This window comes from Pteropus vampyrus, unplaced genomic scaffold, assembly GCF_000151845.1.
Source record: "Pteropus vampyrus isolate Shadow unplaced genomic scaffold, Pvam_2.0 Scaffold4, whole genome shotgun sequence".
Taxonomy (NCBI): Eukaryota; Metazoa; Chordata; class Mammalia; order Chiroptera; family Pteropodidae; genus Pteropus; species Pteropus vampyrus.
The window spans coordinates 742,176-761,973 of NW_011888785.1; the positions used below are offsets into that span (position 1 = coordinate 742,176).

The following is a 19,798-nucleotide window of genomic DNA, read 5'->3' on the forward strand; positions in this document are numbered from 1 at the left end:
TAAAGCACCTGATGTCAGATGTGTGGATATAGAAGGGAAGAAAAATAGAATTTGTGAAAAACTGGACTAATGTGGAGAAACTGACTCTGGAAGCACATTTCTAAGAATGACTGGATTGCCTAATTATGCAGTCCAAATTTCTTCCTTTATTTTTGATTGATTGATTCAATGGATGTTTATCATGTGCCTACTACATGCCCAGCTTTTGTTTTTGACTCTAGAGAAATATTAGTAACCAAAACAGGTTAAGCTCCACCCTCCCTGAGCTTACAGTCTGTGTACCCAATAAATACAGAAACAAAAAGATAATTTAATATAGTGATAAGTACTCTACACAAAATAAAACATGGTAATAGAGTAGAAATGATGAGAAAGGGCAAGGGGACTACTTTGGCCATAGCAAAAGTCCCTCTGATGAATGGACTTAGGAGCAGAGGACTGGATGGTGAAAAAGAGGCAGCTTGGCAGAGTTGGGGAATGATTATACCAGGCAGACGGAAGAGCAAGTACAAAGACATTGAGAGGGAGTTCCAGGGAGGGCAGGGGCCCAAAATTCATAACTATTCATAAGAATTCCAAAATAGAAGCTCTAAAATATGCTTTGGGAAGAGGCAGCCTCATTGGGATGCCATGATCAACTCCAAATATGACTTTTCTGAAAGGAAACACTAATTTTATATGTTTCTTTTGGAATATTTGCTTAGCAAAGAACTCAATCTCACTGATTTACAGTCACACTTGATAAAGCCATCTTCACCTTGGGGGTTCCAGGAAGCCTCACAACTTCCAAAAGGAATGGATGACAGGAAAGTATATTTTACCCTTATATTCCCACATTCTAATAAACTGAAACAGAGAGCAATTCACTTAGGAGATTAACTCAGAGTATCAGTATTATATTAGTATCAGTATTTTACCAGCTAGACTATACTTACAGATATTTAATAACAAATAAAAATTTAAAAAAATTCCCAGTATGCCTTTCCTACGGATATGATTTAAATGATAAAGTCTATAAACTAGTCATCTTTCTGGTTAATTTAATTACCTGACCCATTTACAAGATTTATGTATTTGTACAACTTACATGAACATGCCCTCTGGGGTCATTCGTCCAGCTTGAATTAAATAGACTCCAAATCGAAACCCCACTGCATAGGCAAAATATACAAAGGCATGGCTGAATGCATAACAGCTTCCAATGATCTGTGCTTTCTTCAAGGTTTTTCTAAAATGTACAAAATTTACTAAATAATGTAGCATGAGGAATAGCAAGAACATTTTAATAAATGTAGAATAATGATTATAGAAGACTAGACATGTTATTTAGGGGATATACATTTTTTAAAAAATTAAAGAGAAAGTGATTTATTTAACTACTGAGAATTATTAGAGAGAAAATAGAAAATTATTTTCTCTATAGCTATACATTCTATGGTTGAGTGTAACAAAATTATCTCTATGTACTTTCGAATGAATGGACAAGGTCTGTAAAAAGACAACTAATAAAAGAGATAAAGAGACTTGCTTTAGAAGTATTTAGAAATATTTTCTAACCTAACATTGCACTAAGAGAATAAATAGTGGAAATTAAAGGTCAGTATCAACCACAAGCATGAGTGTAAAAGAGCACAATGCTATCTCTCTGATAAAGTAATACAAAGAGTACCCTTAAGTAAATGTGATAAGGAGGGCTAGTTTAAAATTAAAAGATATGATCACATTTATTGTGTATATATTTGTTTTAAAATGTGAACTGTTTTAGAGATTCAATATAAAAGGCCTAGCAATCTTACTGTCTTTCTTAAATGTTATTTCCTCAGTATTGTTTCAGGAAAATAAAAAAATGAGCACACTAAGTAATTTTACACAGCAATGTGGGATGACCTAAACATATATTCTTGATTCCTCTTCTAGTCTTCTCTTGGTGAAGTCATATGAGAAACTGTGATATACCATTATTAGGAAAGATTCCAGAGCAAATAAATTGGCAGGGAAACCACGGAATCATCCGGGAGTACTGCCTTTACAGAAACAAGGGATAGTTAATGGCGTCAGTATGAATCCACAATCACCTGTGCTGAGCCTGAAGCGTCTCCTCATACTTTTGCTCAAAAGTTTTTTCTCTTGTTAATGACACTATAGTACGTATGTTCTCCACAGCTTCAGTTGCTATCTTATAAAATTGGACAATAAAATACAGAAATAAAATTAGTATTGGTTAAACTTCTTTTGGTCGTGAATTTCAGTCATTTACACAGGGGACATATTGAGTACATCAAATCAGTTACTTTTCTTAACGAGTTTTCTTAACTTCCATTTTTCTTTCCCAAATATAAGATTGGAAAATAACACTGCAGCATAATAGGGGCTCAAAAAAAATTTCTTTGAAATTTTTAGAAAAGATTTAGTCCACTGACTTAAATATAGCACCCTTCAACTCTTCACTGATTTTCATGTAAATTGATTCCATAGGCAGAGAAATCAAACATTAGTGAGCATCATGTACATATGTAATTATGCAAAGAAACAGTCTTATGAATAACGAGATAATTCAAGAAGGCAGCAGAGAAAATCAAATAAATAATAATTTTATTCTAGCACAGAAATGCAAATAGCAACCAAAAATCTCAGGGACATTGCAGTGAAGTAACATAGGGTATGAATATACAATTCTGGATAAGCTATAGCTGTTTCTCATTTTGATGTCTGTGATCTTAAAAATATATTTAATTCAAATATAACTAATGCTTCTCCATATTTATATAGTTTTTAAAAAAGGAGTAATCACATGGGATTCAAAATGGAGGAGACTTTTGGCCTAGAATGACTTGTTGCACATGGGAACACATGTCAACTTGAAAGAGAAACTTCCGGCTCTCATATTCTGTTTCCAGAATGGCAGAGTGGATTATAGGACAGAGGAAGACCCAAGTGGACACCAAGTGTTATTTGAAGGAGAACTTGGGTTACAGGAGAGAACTAGATTTCTAGACTGCAGTCAGAACACCTGGATTCTGTTCTCAATTTTGATGTTGAATAGTTCTAAATTCTCATTAATTTCAAAATGAACTTAAAGAAATATCAATTTGTAACATTCTATATTATGCAAAGAAAATAGATAAGAATGTTAAAACCTTGAGAAGAAAAAGAAATAAACATAAAAAGTCTGTAATCATTTTTCACAATGGAGAAAAGACTACTATCAATACAGAACCTTAGAAAATAGTCTTTTAAAAAATATGGGCATTTTAAGTGTGAAAAATAAACATCTGATGATATGCCAGAATTTACACATGCAACCAAGGAAGGATCAATATGTTTTATTGGTCCATATTCTAAGTTTTGGTGTTTGGTAAATTGACTGATTTAAAGCTACTGGAAAATGACACAGATTGCCTGTTTGATTGGAGTTACTGATTGTAGAATCTGAGGTTACTCTAATAATACAAAAAGGAAAAATCAAAGGGCACTATACAGCTAAAGCTCATGACATAAAAATTAAGATGGGTAAAATAATTATTTAAGGCCCCATTAATTTAGAAGTTGTGATAATTTGCACACAGGAAGGGCTAAACAACTTTCACTAACTCTGAAGCAAATATATGCTAAGTTTAGTCTGTACCTCCTGAGCTGATGACCCAAGGATCCTTATCTAGTGTAAGAAAGGTGGAAAGGTCCAAGGGTCATGCAAACCAGATTTCAATGAGTCATGTGCTTGACATCCCTCTTAATGAATAGTCATGCTATTTATAATGTGTCAACTGTAATGCAGTTACTGTGATAAGGACCATAAGTGATATTAAACCATTTTCATATTCAGAGGGTGTTTGCCAGTATAATAAAGATCTTTGAAACTATATTGTGAGAAGAGCTTAAAGACCTGGGATGAATGGCCAAGAGAAGACTAGGTGTTTACATGATGCAGCCTCCTAAAGGCTGTCATGAGAAACAGACTTTGGATCTTTACACCAAGATAAAAGCCAAGAAGAGGAGAAGGCTATGGCAACTACAACAACAACAACAAAAAGAAAGAAAGAAAGAGAGAGAGAGAGAGAGAGAGAGAAACAAACAAACAAACGAACAAACAAACAAACAAACAAACAAACTGTAGGGAACCTGAGAAAGCAATGCGCTGCCTGCCGTTGGAGGTAAAGGGTGGGTAGAAGATAGATGAACACTTGAGAGGTTGACAGGGATGTTGTACAAGAGATTCCTACTTTGGGTGAGTGAATGAATCAAATGACATCTCTTTCAATTCTTAGATGTTATGATACTACGATATAAATGTTTCCATAAACCTTCAATACAATGATTATTTTTATAAGAATGATTGATCCTAGAAGCTTAAATATGTCAAAGCATTTTCCAAGTAATTAAATAAATTGTTCATTTTGATCAGTATAAAAATAGTTCTTTTCTCTAAAACCATGTTTTAGGCACTATCGATTTAAAAAAAGTATATTCCTTTTTATTCAGTAACTATTATATTTTCTCTTTATTTTGAAAAATAAAATACCCAGAATTGTCCAAGAATTTTTTTTTTTTTTTTAAGGCAAGGCAACCCTTGGTTGACCTCACAGATTGCAAGGACCTTGTCAGCTTAAAATCCCTTATTTTTTACTTTTTACATCTACAGTACCCGTTCTTCCTAGGTGGTCTCCCATCCAAGTACTAACCAGACCCGACCCTGTTTAGCTTCTGAGATCAGATGAGATCGGGCTTTTTCAGGGTGGCATGGCCGTAGACTAAGAAAATTATTCGACAATCAGAAAATGGGGAAATATGATGTTAGCAAATTCCCCCATGATGTGGTAACAGTAATAATGGCTGACACTGAGTGGTTAGTGCCTTCCAGATACTATTCTAAATGTTTTGTATGTAACAATGCTAAGAGTTTTGTGTAATACAAAAATCTATAAGTGGATTATTATTCCCACTTTACAGAGGAAGAAACTGAAGCCCAGAAATGACATAACTTGCTCATATCACACTTTTGTTAGTGATAGAATCTGAATTCTAGTTCAGCCAGTTTGACTCCAGAACCCTAAATCATGCACGCTATTGCTATAACAACTCTACACCTCATCCTAAATGGTCTGTATGCATTTCAATATATACACACCACTTATAGATTCCTAAGAAAAATAGTTAACATATTGTAAAGATGGGCGCTCTGATTGTTTTCCCTTAGAATGTTATTATGATAATAGTTTTTATTTTACCTTTCCAGCATGCTTAAGTTCTTGCTTATCCTTGTTGGCAAATCCAGTCATTGATGCTGTTTCAATCATTCCTGTCAGAGCAAGTACTGGTGCAATACTCAGAATTAAGAGGGTCATCTCCCATCCATAGATGAAGGAAATGATAACTGACAGTCCCATGTTAGTTACATTTTGTGTTAAGACACCAAGCCTTGAACCTGTTGCCTATAATCAGACATATTTTGGAAAAAAAAGTCAATTAATTTAAAATTTACATGAATTGTTATTATAGTTCTTTGCAAAACAAGGTAGGCTTTTTCAGGATTCATACTTAGATTTTAACCTTCCATTTATACTTAGAGATTAAATAATACCTATATTTTAAAAATGTCCTGTACTAAGGAGTCATTGTACTCTACCTTATGTCTGATATTGTTGTCCTTTGACATGTCCCTATCATCCTCTGAATATGTCATTACTTTTGATGCAAACATATTTTCCAGGCCTACCCCTGAAATCTGTCATGTCTCTAAGAAGTCTTGGTTCCTTTCAGTGGAGAATGTTATTTAGAAGTCATATGGTGCTAGCTGTGTTCATCACTAGTAGAGTGTCAGTGGAAAGAATGGGGTGGGAGGGAGAGAGAAAAGAAGAGAGGGAGAGAAGCAATGCATGCACACATTGAATTCTATATTTATTTATCTATTTATATTTCTTGAAATGCATGAGTTCACACCAATACCTTCAATTCCAATCCAACACCACAAGTTTATTTCCACCTTCTTCTCCTCCAATATTTGTTGTCCCCTCTTCAACAGTAAGAAACCTGGCTCTCATTTTCTTTAATAGATTTATGTGATCGATCTCTCTGTATATAACCAATCTACTATCATGGCCTCTGCCTCTCCTCTGCATGGATACCACCCTCACTCTTCTCTAGCTTGGTTTTTCCACACCAGGCTGCTGCCACACATGGATATCCACCCACCAACTATGGGCTCCAAAACCCAGACCTGCCTCTTCTCCCTACACTGATAGAAGGCCAGCACTCTTGGCCACTGTGCCATAGTAGAGCTGAATTGAATGATTGAGGATGTTCATTAAAGTGTATATTTTGCATATGATATCTTACATTTCCTTTTCTGTACTTTATAACTTGTTTTTACTAAGCAAAAGTCTAAAGAAACAATATCAAGATAGAAAAGGAGCTGGAAACATCATGACATAATATAACAAGAAATTCGAAAAAAATTTAAATAAGTAGAAATATCTTTATGACTGTTTTACAAGAACTACATGTCTTATGAGTCAACTTTCAGTGGGACATGTGATAAGTAATAAACAAAACAGTAAATTCCTTTAGTGGTGGGATGAAAAAAATGAGACTCCTATTTACCTAGAAACATAGCTATAATGAACCAAGATAGCAATTCACATTTTAAAACATGCATTTTGTTCTGATCATGAAAACATGACCATTGGAAAAGGTTTATGTAATGCTAAAATTTACATCCTTCCAGACATAGAAACATAAATTCCAGTTAGGATTATTGTGTTTGTAGCTTTCTATCCTGCTGTTATACTACAAACTTTCTCCTGGACTACTAAATAGTCTTCAGAAATATTTAGATTGCTTCCTATTTTTCTCCCTTAGGAATATAAGGACGATGCTACTCTCTCTCTTAGGAGTATAAGGACGATGAAGGGCTAGTGAGAGAGAAAGTGACAGTGACCCTCACCTCCCCCCGGTATGGGCCGTGAACAGCAAAAACTTGCCAAATTTTTGACGAGACCGTCTTGTTTTTGAGTGTTTTGTTTGAGACATGAGAATTTTCTACAAAGTGACTTGCACTTGTGTATTCTTGCTCACTCAACAAGCTTGGGTTATCCACTCGTGTACTAATCTGCTCTTGAAAATAAGGTTATATTACTTTCTATATGATATTTTAGTTGAAGTTACCAGAAACTTATTGAAACATTCAGTCAATGCAACCAAGAACAGGCCACAAACCCTGCCTTTTGGTGGTGGTAGTAGGGTAAGAAAATCTAAATATATTTTTCCTGTTGCAGGAAGAAGTAACACAAAATAATAGACACTTGGCCTTGAAAAACACGAGAACTAAAGGAAAAGGGGAAAAGATCTTAAAGACCTGGAGGAATAGTGTACTTCTGAAAGGAATTTAGGGCTAGAATAAATTTAATGAAACTTCCTTAGATTCTTTAGCAACATGCACAAAGATAGTTTTTTTTTCCTTGGAAATTAAGAGCAGAAAATCATGATTAAATAATTCTTTAGATAATTATTTATGTCCAAGACACAATGCTAAATGTGGGGAATATACTTTTTATAAGAAAATTACAGCATACAAGGAGGAATGGCTGACATAAGAAAATAAATGGAAGAAAACTCAGTATGCAATTATAGAAACAAAATTCTACATGGTAGGATATTTGCTTCTGGCTAACATGGAATAATGGAATGGATTTATCCTCTCATCTAAAACAAAAAACAAACAAAAAACAGAAAAAAACACACAAACCAATGGTTTTAAGCTACTGAACCTAAGGCAACCAAGGGCAGAGATGGGAAGCAAACAAGGTGAGCCCTATGAAAGAGCTCCTTGAAAGAACATTCAAGCTGCAGAGTAGGAAAGGTGAACTGAGAACAAGCCCAACAGAAGCCCTAAGTTGCCTAGACAAAGCTGAGATCCAGAGATTCCATGGAAGCCAGAATTTGCAACACAGAATGCCAGAGAAAGGTACACAGAAAGACAAATTTGAATATCTACAGAGCATCCTTCTTCAGTATTCAGCTGAGCAATGCATGTGTGATGGCTAGGAATAGTGCCTGGTCACACCAGCCAAACTGGAAGACCTCACGATTCACAGAGCATTGGGGAGAGTATATATAAGGGTCTTATTTCAGTAGTAGGCTCCAGTCCTGCCTAATAAACCTTAAAATTGATCTCTAAAAGGATCAAACTGTTCCTAGGAGACTTGACTACATTCCAGAATAAAACAAGACTTACAGAAATACAAAAATATCCAGTACTCAAAAATGTTAAATTCATAATGTGTGACATCCAGTCAAAAATTACCAGGTATGCAAAAAAGCAGCAAAATAAGACCCATTATGAACATAAAAATCAACCAATTGAAACTGACCCAGAACTGACACAAATATTAGACTTAGCAGACAATGACATTAAACATTATTATCATTACATAACATATATTTAAAAAGTTAAGAGATATTGAAGATATCAAAAGGTCCATATCAAATTCTACAAATTCTGCAAATAAAATTTCAGTGTCTAAGAATAAAGTTTTATTGGAACATAGTCATGCCCTTTTGTTTACCTATTGTCTGTGGCTGTCTTAGCGCTATAAAGATGGAGTTGAGTAGTGGCTAGAGAAACCTTATGTGCCATTCTTCTCATTTTGTACTGCTGCTCAGGGTGCTACAAATCTGATGCAATTATAATTTCACAGCATGTTGAGTGCTACATGTATTGCTATACTGACATTTTATCCTAATTTAAAAATTACCATTGCATATTCAACATCTAAAAACAAGAAAGGAAGAGAAAAGAGGACTCTGAATATCCTGCTTTTAAGGCACGGAGCATTGTGGATTACTTTGTGTTCTAATTAGATGCCACAGTGTTGTGTTTATTATGCCATGACACTATGTAGTATGAAAAATATACAAAATATGTCAACATTACAAGACTAAGCAAGCACTCATTCATCACATCATTCTTAATTCACATAAAAGGAACATACAGAAAAATTAGAAAATTTAAAATAAAATATATCATCTTAGCAGAATTTCTTCATAAAACTAAACAGTGAAAATGAGGCTGAAATTAAAGTAAGTTTCTGAGTGGCTCATTTATTAGCTAAGCAAAGAAAGTCATTTATTGATAGTGAATTAATTAAATCATATTTGATTGCAGCAGTGGAAGAAATGTATTCAGAGAGCAGGAACATATATGAGACGATTAGCTTTTTGCTGAGAATAGTTGCTCAAAAAGTTGAGAATCTGGATAGCAATATAAATAGTCAATTAAAAATTAAGGTAGATTATTTTGATTAGTTTTCCCTGGCTCTTGATGGGTTGACATATGTGTCTGATACTGCTCAATTATTGGGTTTTCGAGGAGTCAATGGTGAGTTTGAAGTGACTATAAAATTAGCTGCTATGAATAGTCTACATGGAACAATTACAAGTAAAATATTTTCAAAGAAGTTGAGAAAAAAACGAAGTCAGTACAACCTGAAGTGAAATCTGCTAAGATACATTACAACTGATATTGCGGTGAAAAAAAAAAAAGGCTTAGTTGGACAAAAAAAAAGGCTTAGTTGGACAAATTTACAGTTTGTGAAAATTTAAAATGTTTAAAGACTATGGTTATTCATTGTAGTATTTCATTAGCAAGTATTTTGTGGAAAATAATTGAACTTATCACACCTTAGAGCAGTATGGTGAATAGTGAAGATCACTTGCTCTTATAGACTAAATTTTTATTTTTTTCAAAAAAGCTGTATCTTGATTTCCTTACCACACATTGGTTTGAGGGGTTAGCAGTGGTAAAGTTTCACTGCAATATTTTGGACTTGTAGTAGAGACTGAAATATTTCTTTATAAGAAGAACCACCTTTAACCTCTACGGCTTTAGATATTAGCTTTTGCTATAGACTTGATAATGTCTCTAAATGAATTAAACCTGAAATTGTAAGGCAAAACGGCAGTTATATGCCAAAGTTGTACTATGGTAAAGTCATTTTGATGACAACTAATATCATTTGAATCACAAGTAATATCAAGCTGTTTTTATAAACATCCCATGTCAGAAAGTTAAATCAAGAAATGAACTCACCGTTGCTCAATAATGATATTGTAGTTCTACTTAATCAATTCACTGGGATTTCGTAATTAATAAATGCAATTTTTATGATTTCTTGGGACAAAAAATTATAGTTCTGATGAGAAGAATTCTTAGAACTAACATTGTGTCTGTCAGTGGTACATCAAGTGTACACTGTGGCATCAATAACATACTTTCTTGTGGACAAAAATGAGGTAAGATTTTTGGTTGATGAAAAAAGGTTCCAAAAAATATACAGAAATAATATCTTGCAATTTTGTGAAATCTGGTCTCCCAAAGAATCTAAAATGGCTTTATACCTTTAATAAAACTACATATTATACAGAAAATAGTCTATTGACAGATATACTGGCAATAAGCCATTACCGTGGGCTGAATAAATACCAGTAAAATTGGTTGTATTCAATCATCTATTCCAGGAATCATGTTATCTTATGACTTTGCTTCACTAACATGTTTTTCTTATGATTCTCAAAGTATCACACTTCTAAAGATGTCCAGGAGCTATATTTTTGGTCATCAGTAAACATTTCAAAATAATATTTGTTATTAAGGAGCTATTTTATCAACATTCACTCTAACACCTTTGATAAAATAAAATGTAACTGAAATTACATGATGAAGAAACTGAGATGAAATATTTCTTACTTAAGTTGATATGATAGGAAATATGACCCTGAATTATTATTTCCTGATTCATCTCTAGTGTAGAGTGCTTTTGTGAGAAAAGAAACAGTGGACAAATAAGACTGGTAAATAATTCTTCTTTCATTAGAAAGAGTATCCATTCAAGTTAGATATGATTCTATCTTTACATGGTAAAATAAGCGTTTATGTGAATTATATGCTAGTAGATTCAGTCTCACCCTTGAAATCCTTCTTCGGTTTTGCTTCTTAAATTCAGCAACTTTAAAATTTGCCATCAGTTTTCCAATCGTTTTTCTTTTAGCTACGACTTCTCATTCAGTGAAAATAATCTGACCTGCCCAGAAGTTATTATGAGACCAACATTTACTCACTAGTTATACAATAGAGTTTCAAGTGATCAAATTGTATTAGTCAGATGCTTGAAATGAATCTGGCTCACAAATATTCTTATTAATTTCTCTTCATGAGAGACAACACGATTTACTAGAAACAACTAATGAATCTAAGGAGAGTAATGGCAGTCTTTCAGTCCTAATTTGTTTTTTAAAGTAAATATTTGCTAATAGAGAAGATGGCTCATATATAAAATATAGCTGTTAGTATGAATGCCTATTACACTGAATTCTTAAAAGATCTCAATGATAGGTAGTAAGAGAAGAACATTCACATAGCAAAGAAGAAAACAGCAAATTTTGTAGAATGGGGATTAAAATGGAATTATAGGGATTGATATTTCTGTTTAAAGTAGTGAACCCTGGAATTCTTAAATGCAGATGCTGTCATTCACATAATTCTATTGTGCCATGGAAGATTAGTGCTATGCTTCTTACTTGATTATTAAGTGAATTTCTATCATTTTTTTTTCCACTTATGCCAGTAAAATTGAGTTCCTGAGCCCTATTTTAAAATTTAAATACTATCTAATGAAATTTAGAAACTTGACTTCAAAATTATCAAAAAGAGGTTCAGGAAGAGATAAAGATAATGCCCCCTTTCCTCTTGTGCTCTTTCTACATCATAAAATTAGTTTTCCAAACCAAGATGGATGTATGTGAATATTCACAACTGTAACCAACTTGCTCTACTTTCTGGTGTTATAAATCTATCTTTGGATGTATATATTGAACAAAGAAGTGTTGTAAAAGTTGCAAAAATGAAAATAGTGTCTATGACCTGTGGAAATAGCCTCCAAAAGAAAATGCAATTTCGAAGGTCTATTTTCATTGATAATTTGTTGCTCTGATAGCAGTGCTGTAATCGATATTTCAATCTTTCTAAATAGAAAAAAATCACTTTTAAGATTTTTCTGTCATTCAGAGGAGCATCATTGACTTTCATTTTCTCCCACATGCATAAGGAAAAAGTTATGTCTATAACTTTCCTAGAGTTCTTATTTTAACAAAGAGATTGAAAGTATATCACACTTCAGTGTGAAACCTTGTTTTGTACTCATTTTCTCATAGTTGAAATCTCACTTGTGATATAAAGGCTTATTTTATTAAAATAATTGGAAGGAAATTAATAAATTTTATCTCTTCCATCCTACCCTACTCCCCATACTTATTTAAGAATCATTTTGACATACATTATGCTGGTCGTTGCATCATCAATTTTGAATATGGTGCATAAACATTTCATTTACACATAATGTATACAGTCATGATTACACATATTTCTTTAACTTGATCTGCACAACAATCAGCACAGAATCATTTCCAGATGTATCCATGAATCTAACTTGTTAGACAATGTAGTAGATAAGATCCTTTTTTCTAGGGGAATAATAAACTAAACTTCTTTCTTTTATATCGAACTTCTAAATTGTATGAATATGTTCTCATTTTGTTACTTTTTCTTGTCTATTTAATTCTAAGCTTTTTTTCTCTAATTCTTGGTATCTTCTTTAGTCCACTGGTTATCCTATTACATGTACTAAATCTTCTTTCTTTTTATTTAAAATATCCAGCCCGAAAGGCTTCCTTGCATCTTTCATTGAGACCTCCCTGTTAGCTCTGGGGTTTACCTGTTCTCATTAATGATATGAGTCATCTCAGTGTAGCTCACATATATGCACAGACACTTGTGTGTATGTGCATGCATGCATTTCACATACATATACCATTTTAAAGAAAAGCAATATACATACTCCTTGAATTTGTGCTATATCTATGGCCAATATTGTTGTCAAGGCTCCTGTGCTGTTTTCCTTATCATCAAACCAGGAAATATCCTAGAGGAAAAAGAGAATTAACATAAGGTTATCAAAGAGTTCTCTGATTTGCAACTTTGCTGTTGTATAAGTCAGAAGGCATTTATCTGTCTCCTCACTCACAGGTACTTAATTCTTATAAATACTATGGATCAAATGACTTTTGTTTCTTACTTCACTAAGATCTATACATAGATATAAACTGAAGAATTTAAGCCCAACAGCTGGACTCATTATCATGCTACAATATTGTATAATAGTCAATGTTAAGAATGGTCATTTTGAAACGCCAAATAATTTGCAATTTTATTCCACAAGTACTTTGTGGAGAGCAGACCCTATTTAAACAAATGAGGCAATGAACAACACAATTTAGAAATATCTCCAAACCTTTCTATATAAACTGATTAATGATAAAAAGCCTATCTCCTCCTCTTTAGGACCCTCATAGGCAAGATTCTACCTGCCACTTCATATAACCCCTAGATTTTATAAGCACTGGCCATTGTGAGAAGCTAAGGAGGCAGAAATGCTGCTATAAAACCCCTGCAACAAAGAAGCATGCAATCTGAGGAAGGAGAAAGGTCAAAAATACAAGCAATAAAAAACATAATGTTATAACCAATTTCATTTGCAACAGCAAATAGAGACAGCACTGCTTAGTACTTCTCAATCCAAGGAATTCTGATTTCCTTTTATTAGCTATTGAATGTTTCCTCCCACTCACTCAAACCACTTATATATCTAGATGGAGACTGTCTCTGAAAAATCAATTATTTTTAGTGAGTGGAATAACTGTGGGCTTACTACAACCCAGCCAAGGGCCCTGATGCCCAGGTTACACATTTCTGCTAACTAAGGAAACAAAAGCATAACATAGAGGGCCGTGCATTTATCATGAAATCATGTTAGAAGAAAGCTCTTATAGAGGAATATGGCAGGAGCCAGAGTATGTATAACCCTGGCATGACAGCACTATTCTGTAAGTCCTTGGATTGGGAAGGTGTCCTAAAGAGTCTAGGGTTCTAGATACCCAAAGGGCATCCTATAGAGATCATGATCTGCACTATATCGTCACTTCGAAAACACAAGTCATGATCTGCACTATATCGTCACTTTGAAAACAAAAGTCAAGAGCTTAACATATCGTGAACTCACATCAGCAACAATAATACCATAGTACTCTTGAACTGGAAGACATTACTTATTTTTGATTGTATATTAAAAAAATTTATACTATACATTTTCTAATTACTTTTGTATTTCAACATGACATGAAATGCACAAGCATTTTTAGATAAATATAATGTTATAATGTAGAAAGACATGGTAAAAATGATTATAAGTAAGGCTATCAGGTTTTCATTACTAGTCAATCAATTTTTCTCCTGCCAATAATTCTACTAGAAAGAACAATATCATGATAAGTACTTGGTATGAACTTCTTCATTTAATCATCACAACTACTCTGTGAAGTAGATACTATGATTATCCATATTTTATAAAAGAGATTAAATAACTTGCCCAAGACCACACAGCTGGCAAGTGCTGAGGCCAGGATTTAAACCTGGAAACGAGATGCCAGAGTTTTTAATCAAATATCCTGTTCTGCCTCCCATCTAATAGAAGCATTATATTTGAGTTTCACTACCTATTTCTCTTACCTCAGTACTTGTTACCTCCAATCTTTTTGGAAGTAGCCTTCTGAGATCCCTGATAACTATTAATGCTATTATCTTATGATTTAAAGTGCCCTCCACAGAAGCCCTAGCCAATCTAATTTAGAGAGTAATGGTCAAAAGTAAACTTCGAATCTGTTCAAAAACCTAATAGATCTACAGGTCACTATTTATCATTAAGAAATATAAATTTAGCTTTGAAACAATGAATAATGAATTATTTACAACCACTAAAGTCAGCAATAATTAGAACATTCTTTTCAGCTGGAAGGATCTCAAGTAATCAAATCAAATATAGATTTTATACTGACAAAAAGACCACACCTGATTCCATAAATACCTCTACCTCAAATGAAGCTTCAAAATGGTTATAAAAAGCACAGCAAGTCTCAGCATGCTTTCTAAGCCTTAAAAAGTCTTATCTCAGGACAAAAACCAGTTAATAAGAGTTAGACAAAACTGAATATTAGGAGCTTCCCTTACTACAGATAAAACTGAAATTGGGGAGATATTTACAAAGAAAAGATCAAATATACTATTCTTTTCTTTTCCTCTAATTAAAAAAAATAAACAAAATTAAGAAGCAAAAAGAATGCTGAAGGATGAAGAGGGAAAACAAATGATACGCTGAAGGGGCTAAGTTAAATTTATGGGGGAATTTAATAACATCTGCTGAATAGCATAGAGTTTCTTTCTGTCTTTGTACGTGCATGTTTTTTGAAGGACCAGAGTTTATGGTTTACAGATTGGTGCAATCTTATGGGCATAAGCTACTTTATCCAAAAATGTTACTGTCCTGGTGTTCACCTGGCTAATGCTAGGCAGAGGATTAACGTTCAGCATTAACAATCAGGATACTGGATTAATAATATCCACTGATCAAAATCCCATCTTATTTTATGAAAGATTTGAGGTGAAGACAAAAAGTGTTCATAAAAAAATAAAAAACTAAAGTACCAAGTTTAGCATGAGTGAGATGTGTAGGCATTAAATTGTTTTGTGATCCCTCAAGTAGATTTTTGTTTTTTTGGATTAAAGACTGTCTCCAGTTGTTTCTGACTGGACCTTTTTGAGCAGAGGGTGTCAGGCACAAACTGCTTCAGAGCATCAAGTTGCTATGGGAAATCTCCCACTTGCTTTGCTGCATTTTGTATAATGTAGCTCCCTGTGAGCACGAAAGCCAAGGAGTTCTGTTATATAGCGGTCCTCTACTATCTATGGCAGAACACTACTGCTAAAAGTCACAAGATGTAAAAACTGGTTTTGACGACTCAGCCAGAGTGATAGTAACTCTATTTCTGAAAAGAAATGACCCTAGCAGGAAGCTATTTGTTCCTGCACAGTGAACTCTGTTGAAAGAAAGTGTGGTGAAGAGCACCAAATGATTACTGGCTTTCAGGGTAACCCAATACTCCTCAGCTTCCTGAAAGAATTTTGGAGGTGCCAAACTGAGACATTCCTGCCATTTGCCCCCAAGACTCACTTCTCAAGATTACTACTTGATCCACCTAGTTTTAGTTATTTCACAGGTGTGATTGATCATCTGTGTGTAGCAGGCTGACCTGCCAACTAGATTGATGTTATCTGAATTCAGGACTTTTCCAATGAGGAAAGAGAGATTGGCTGCTTTAAGAAGTATGAAGTGAAAAAAACTTAAGCTGTGCACATATAGATGAGAACAAGAGAACCTAACTCCTTTTAAAATGTGTTCTCCATGATATTGTAGCTCTTAATCCTTCTTTTCAGTTTTAATTTGATCTTCCATTCTGATTCTGGAACTCCACATTATACATTAAAATAAAGATTTGTCAAGAAAAATGCAAGGAACAAGGAGTAGACTCTAAATCTTGTTTTCTATAAGTTGTATTTCCAAACATAACAACTTGGACTTGTTTCTATTAGAAAAATATACTATAAGAATTCTGACATCAGATGCTGCTTGGGACACAAAAAGCATGCTTTTAAATGACAGAAGGAAAGATTATGTCAAGAAATTGACTTGAAAAACTCAAAGCTAGAATATTTAAAAGCACATTGTAAATAAGAAAAAAATCAACTAAACACTGACCTGATATAACATAGCTTTAAATGCCAAGTGTCTTAATCTCATGGTTAAAATTTCCCCTGCTTTGCCGTAAAATAATCCCTGGAAAACAAAGAGAAAATCTACATTTATTCTTGACTCTCTTTTTTATTTCTTTGTAACACTTAGTTACTATATTTACTTATTTAATATTTCATTTAGTTATTATTTTTAACTCAAATAGAGAGGATGACATAAAAAGTAATCATTTAATTCATTGAAAGCTTACCTGAATGAAATAACTGACAAAGCAAATAACACCCAAAATGACAAATATCATGGAATAAATTTCTGCATCATGCTTTAATGTGGTTTTATCATCATTTTCAAACATCTGAAAAGAAATAGAATTTTTTATCAGGTGACTGGAGAAAAATATAGAAGAGAAAAAACTAAAATGCCTATTAATTGGGATTTTTAAAATGAATTTCAACATAAAAATAAGATTATATATACATTTCTGGGAGAAAGTACACCATTGTTCTACCCTCTACATTCATTAAATATGATAAAAACGTAATTTGCTTTAATTTTCTCAATTAAGCTATGAAAATATGAGATCAGACAAATGAGTCCTCTGTTATTATTTTCACAATATATTTTCACAATATATTTTCAAAGAAACCATCAGCTTGAATTATTATTTTGAATAACTTTTAATAACTCACATTTCTTAGTATTCCTCTATTTAGAGCACTACCTGCAATATGAGACCTTTATACATGTCCCTAGAAATTGTTCCTAAAGTTACTAATTGTACATGTATTGGCATCTATGTTGACAAAACATAGTTGTGCAAATCTGAGAGACTGAAAATTTAATATGGCTCTAGTAAAATCCTTGGATCCATCAGCTTTCCTAGGTCCCTCGGCACAATCCCAAACTCTTGTTATTTCCTTTCCCTGATCTGACTGGTAATAAAAAATGGCCATTGTTCAGACTAGTTGAAAGAAAAGCAGCGGCATTTGTCTGTTTTATTGCTTCAGTGCTTTGGAATGCTGATACAGCACTGGAGTCAAAATTAGAAAACAAAGCAATTTCTTTACTGATTGCCTAGTCAACAAGGCCCAGCCAAACACTTCACAATAGAGGCCGGCTTATTCCCTGAGAACATCAGTTAATCGTTCTATCATGGATCTCACAGTGAATAAAGGTGACCCACCACAAATCTCAATTTTTCCCTTGCTGGATCAGAGTACAACAGGTCTGTTTTCTCAGACTACACTTTGTCTAAAATTGTTAAAAATATTAGCAAATTAGTTTTACTTACAGTTATGATTTTTGCAAAGATGATGGAAAATATTGGATGAATAGTTCCATTTAAAACAGAAGCCAATGTCCCCAGAACCACAAAAGGCCATTCTGACTTGTTTAATTTAAAAAATTTTAACAGAGAAACTTCAGGAAGACTTGTCTATAAATAAAATACCTTGGTTAAAACCCCAGTTTAAGAGCATAATGGAACTTAGAGAAGTTAGCCATCTTAAACAGATCTATAATGTAAAATAACAAATATAATAGGTGGGAGACTAGAAAGTAGAAAGATTTCACTGCTCACATTACTGATGATGACCTTAAAACATACAAGAATCTTACTAAAAGTGACTATTTATGCAACTTATCATTTTGGGATTTCACTCAGTTGCTATCATTGAAAATACAAATCAACCTACATGTTCTAATAGCTAAGACTCACAGAAGAAATGACAGGCATGTTTTTCTTTACTCCTATTAAACTGGATGGAGTATCATACTCTATGATAGGACAAAATTTAAGTGGGAACTAAACAGAGTCAGAAAGTAAAAGTTTTACTAGCATTTTAAATGTGAAATTTTTCTAGTTTCATGACTTATTAACAGAAACATTTTTCTAATACCTTGGTTAAAAGCTTGTTTTGGGGTTCCCATTTACAAGTGAATTGCCGAAATATCTGAGCATTTTACTTACACTTGCCAAGCTTCACTTTCCTCATCCTTCCGAGGGTGATGATATCATTTCCTATCTTATAGGACTGTTTTTAGAATTAAGCTTCACTTAGTATTTGCAAACAATAAGTACCCAATAAGTGATAGCTATTGCTGATGTTATATTACAGAGAAGAGATTATGTTACACAAAATCCCAGGTTTTATACAGAGAAAGCACAATGCAAGTAGCTGTTTAGTATCTGCCAGCCCTTCAATGGAATGCGTGTAGGGTAATATGGGAGATAAACTTTAAAAATCTTGTGAATAGCTTTGTGGTGAGTAATTAGTTTGAATAGGGAAGTAGACAGCAAACTACGAGGAATTTCATATGTTAAAACTTCCTCATGGTATTCACTTTTGAAATAATGACATTTACGAACCTAATAAGCAGAGAATTCTTCAGGAAAGAGAATAAAATAGTTTATAATTCTTGCTTTAATCTTAGTATGGCAATATAATGTAAACTCTATTGCTTGAACAATAGAACTTTTCAAATTCTAAAGCCTTTAAAGTCTATTTTCAGGATGGTTAAATCACCATTATATTGAGTTACTTAATAATCTGACTATCTATTATCTTTTCTTCTGAAGTTTTCTGAAGATTATTGTCATAAAGAGCTTCACTTTTCAGCTAGTTGACTGTCCAAAAGAACATGGGCCTCTGTTACAGCCAGGTCACTGACGCATGCCCCTCCTACACACAGCGTTATTTCCTTGGGCAAAGAGTACCTGTTCTCATGCTTGCTTTCTCACTCCTACCCCCAGGCTTTCCTCAAGTCCAGATCACCTGGCTTCAACCTTCCTTACAACTCATATCCCTTAGTACTACTCTCTTCAACCTCCACTTTTACAAGCTCAAGTCTCATTTCCGTATCCCCATTTATCCTCCCTTCTCTTAACATGTCCAGCACCTGTTTTGGGCCTCAACCTATATTCCGAACATTTTCCTCAGCACTCTCTCTGGTTGTGCCCTGGGATTAGAGGACTGGATCCTGTATGTGCTGGTGTTTATCTGTGTCCAGGCAGTGTTGTGGATTTGGGTCTTTATATGACCCAAATTGATCTTGAGCATCACTGGTGGTATCTGAACCACACTTCCTGAGCCACTGTTTTTACCCAT

General features: G+C 33.8%; 1 protein-coding gene and 1 pseudogene across 1 annotated transcript in view; both read right to left on the reverse strand.

Annotated features, from left to right (window-relative positions):
• ABCB5 (ATP binding cassette subfamily B member 5) overlaps positions 1-19,798 on the reverse strand; it is an 83,647-nt gene that overhangs the window by 17,682 nt on the left and 46,167 nt on the right. The window contains exons 15-21 of the mRNA XM_011364480.2: positions 17,983-18,126; positions 16,942-17,046; positions 16,698-16,775; positions 12,888-12,971; positions 5,226-5,429; positions 2,076-2,176; positions 1,088-1,228 (exon numbers count right to left, since the gene is read on the reverse strand). Of these exons, the coding sequence (XP_011362782.1) occupies positions 1,088-1,228; positions 2,076-2,176; positions 5,226-5,429; positions 12,888-12,971; positions 16,698-16,775; positions 16,942-17,046; positions 17,983-18,126 (857 nt within the window). The remainder of the gene's footprint in view (positions 1-1,087; positions 1,229-2,075; positions 2,177-5,225; positions 5,430-12,887; positions 12,972-16,697; positions 16,776-16,941; positions 17,047-17,982; positions 18,127-19,798) is intronic.
• On the reverse strand, positions 4,631-4,749 carry LOC111743262 (annotated as a pseudogene).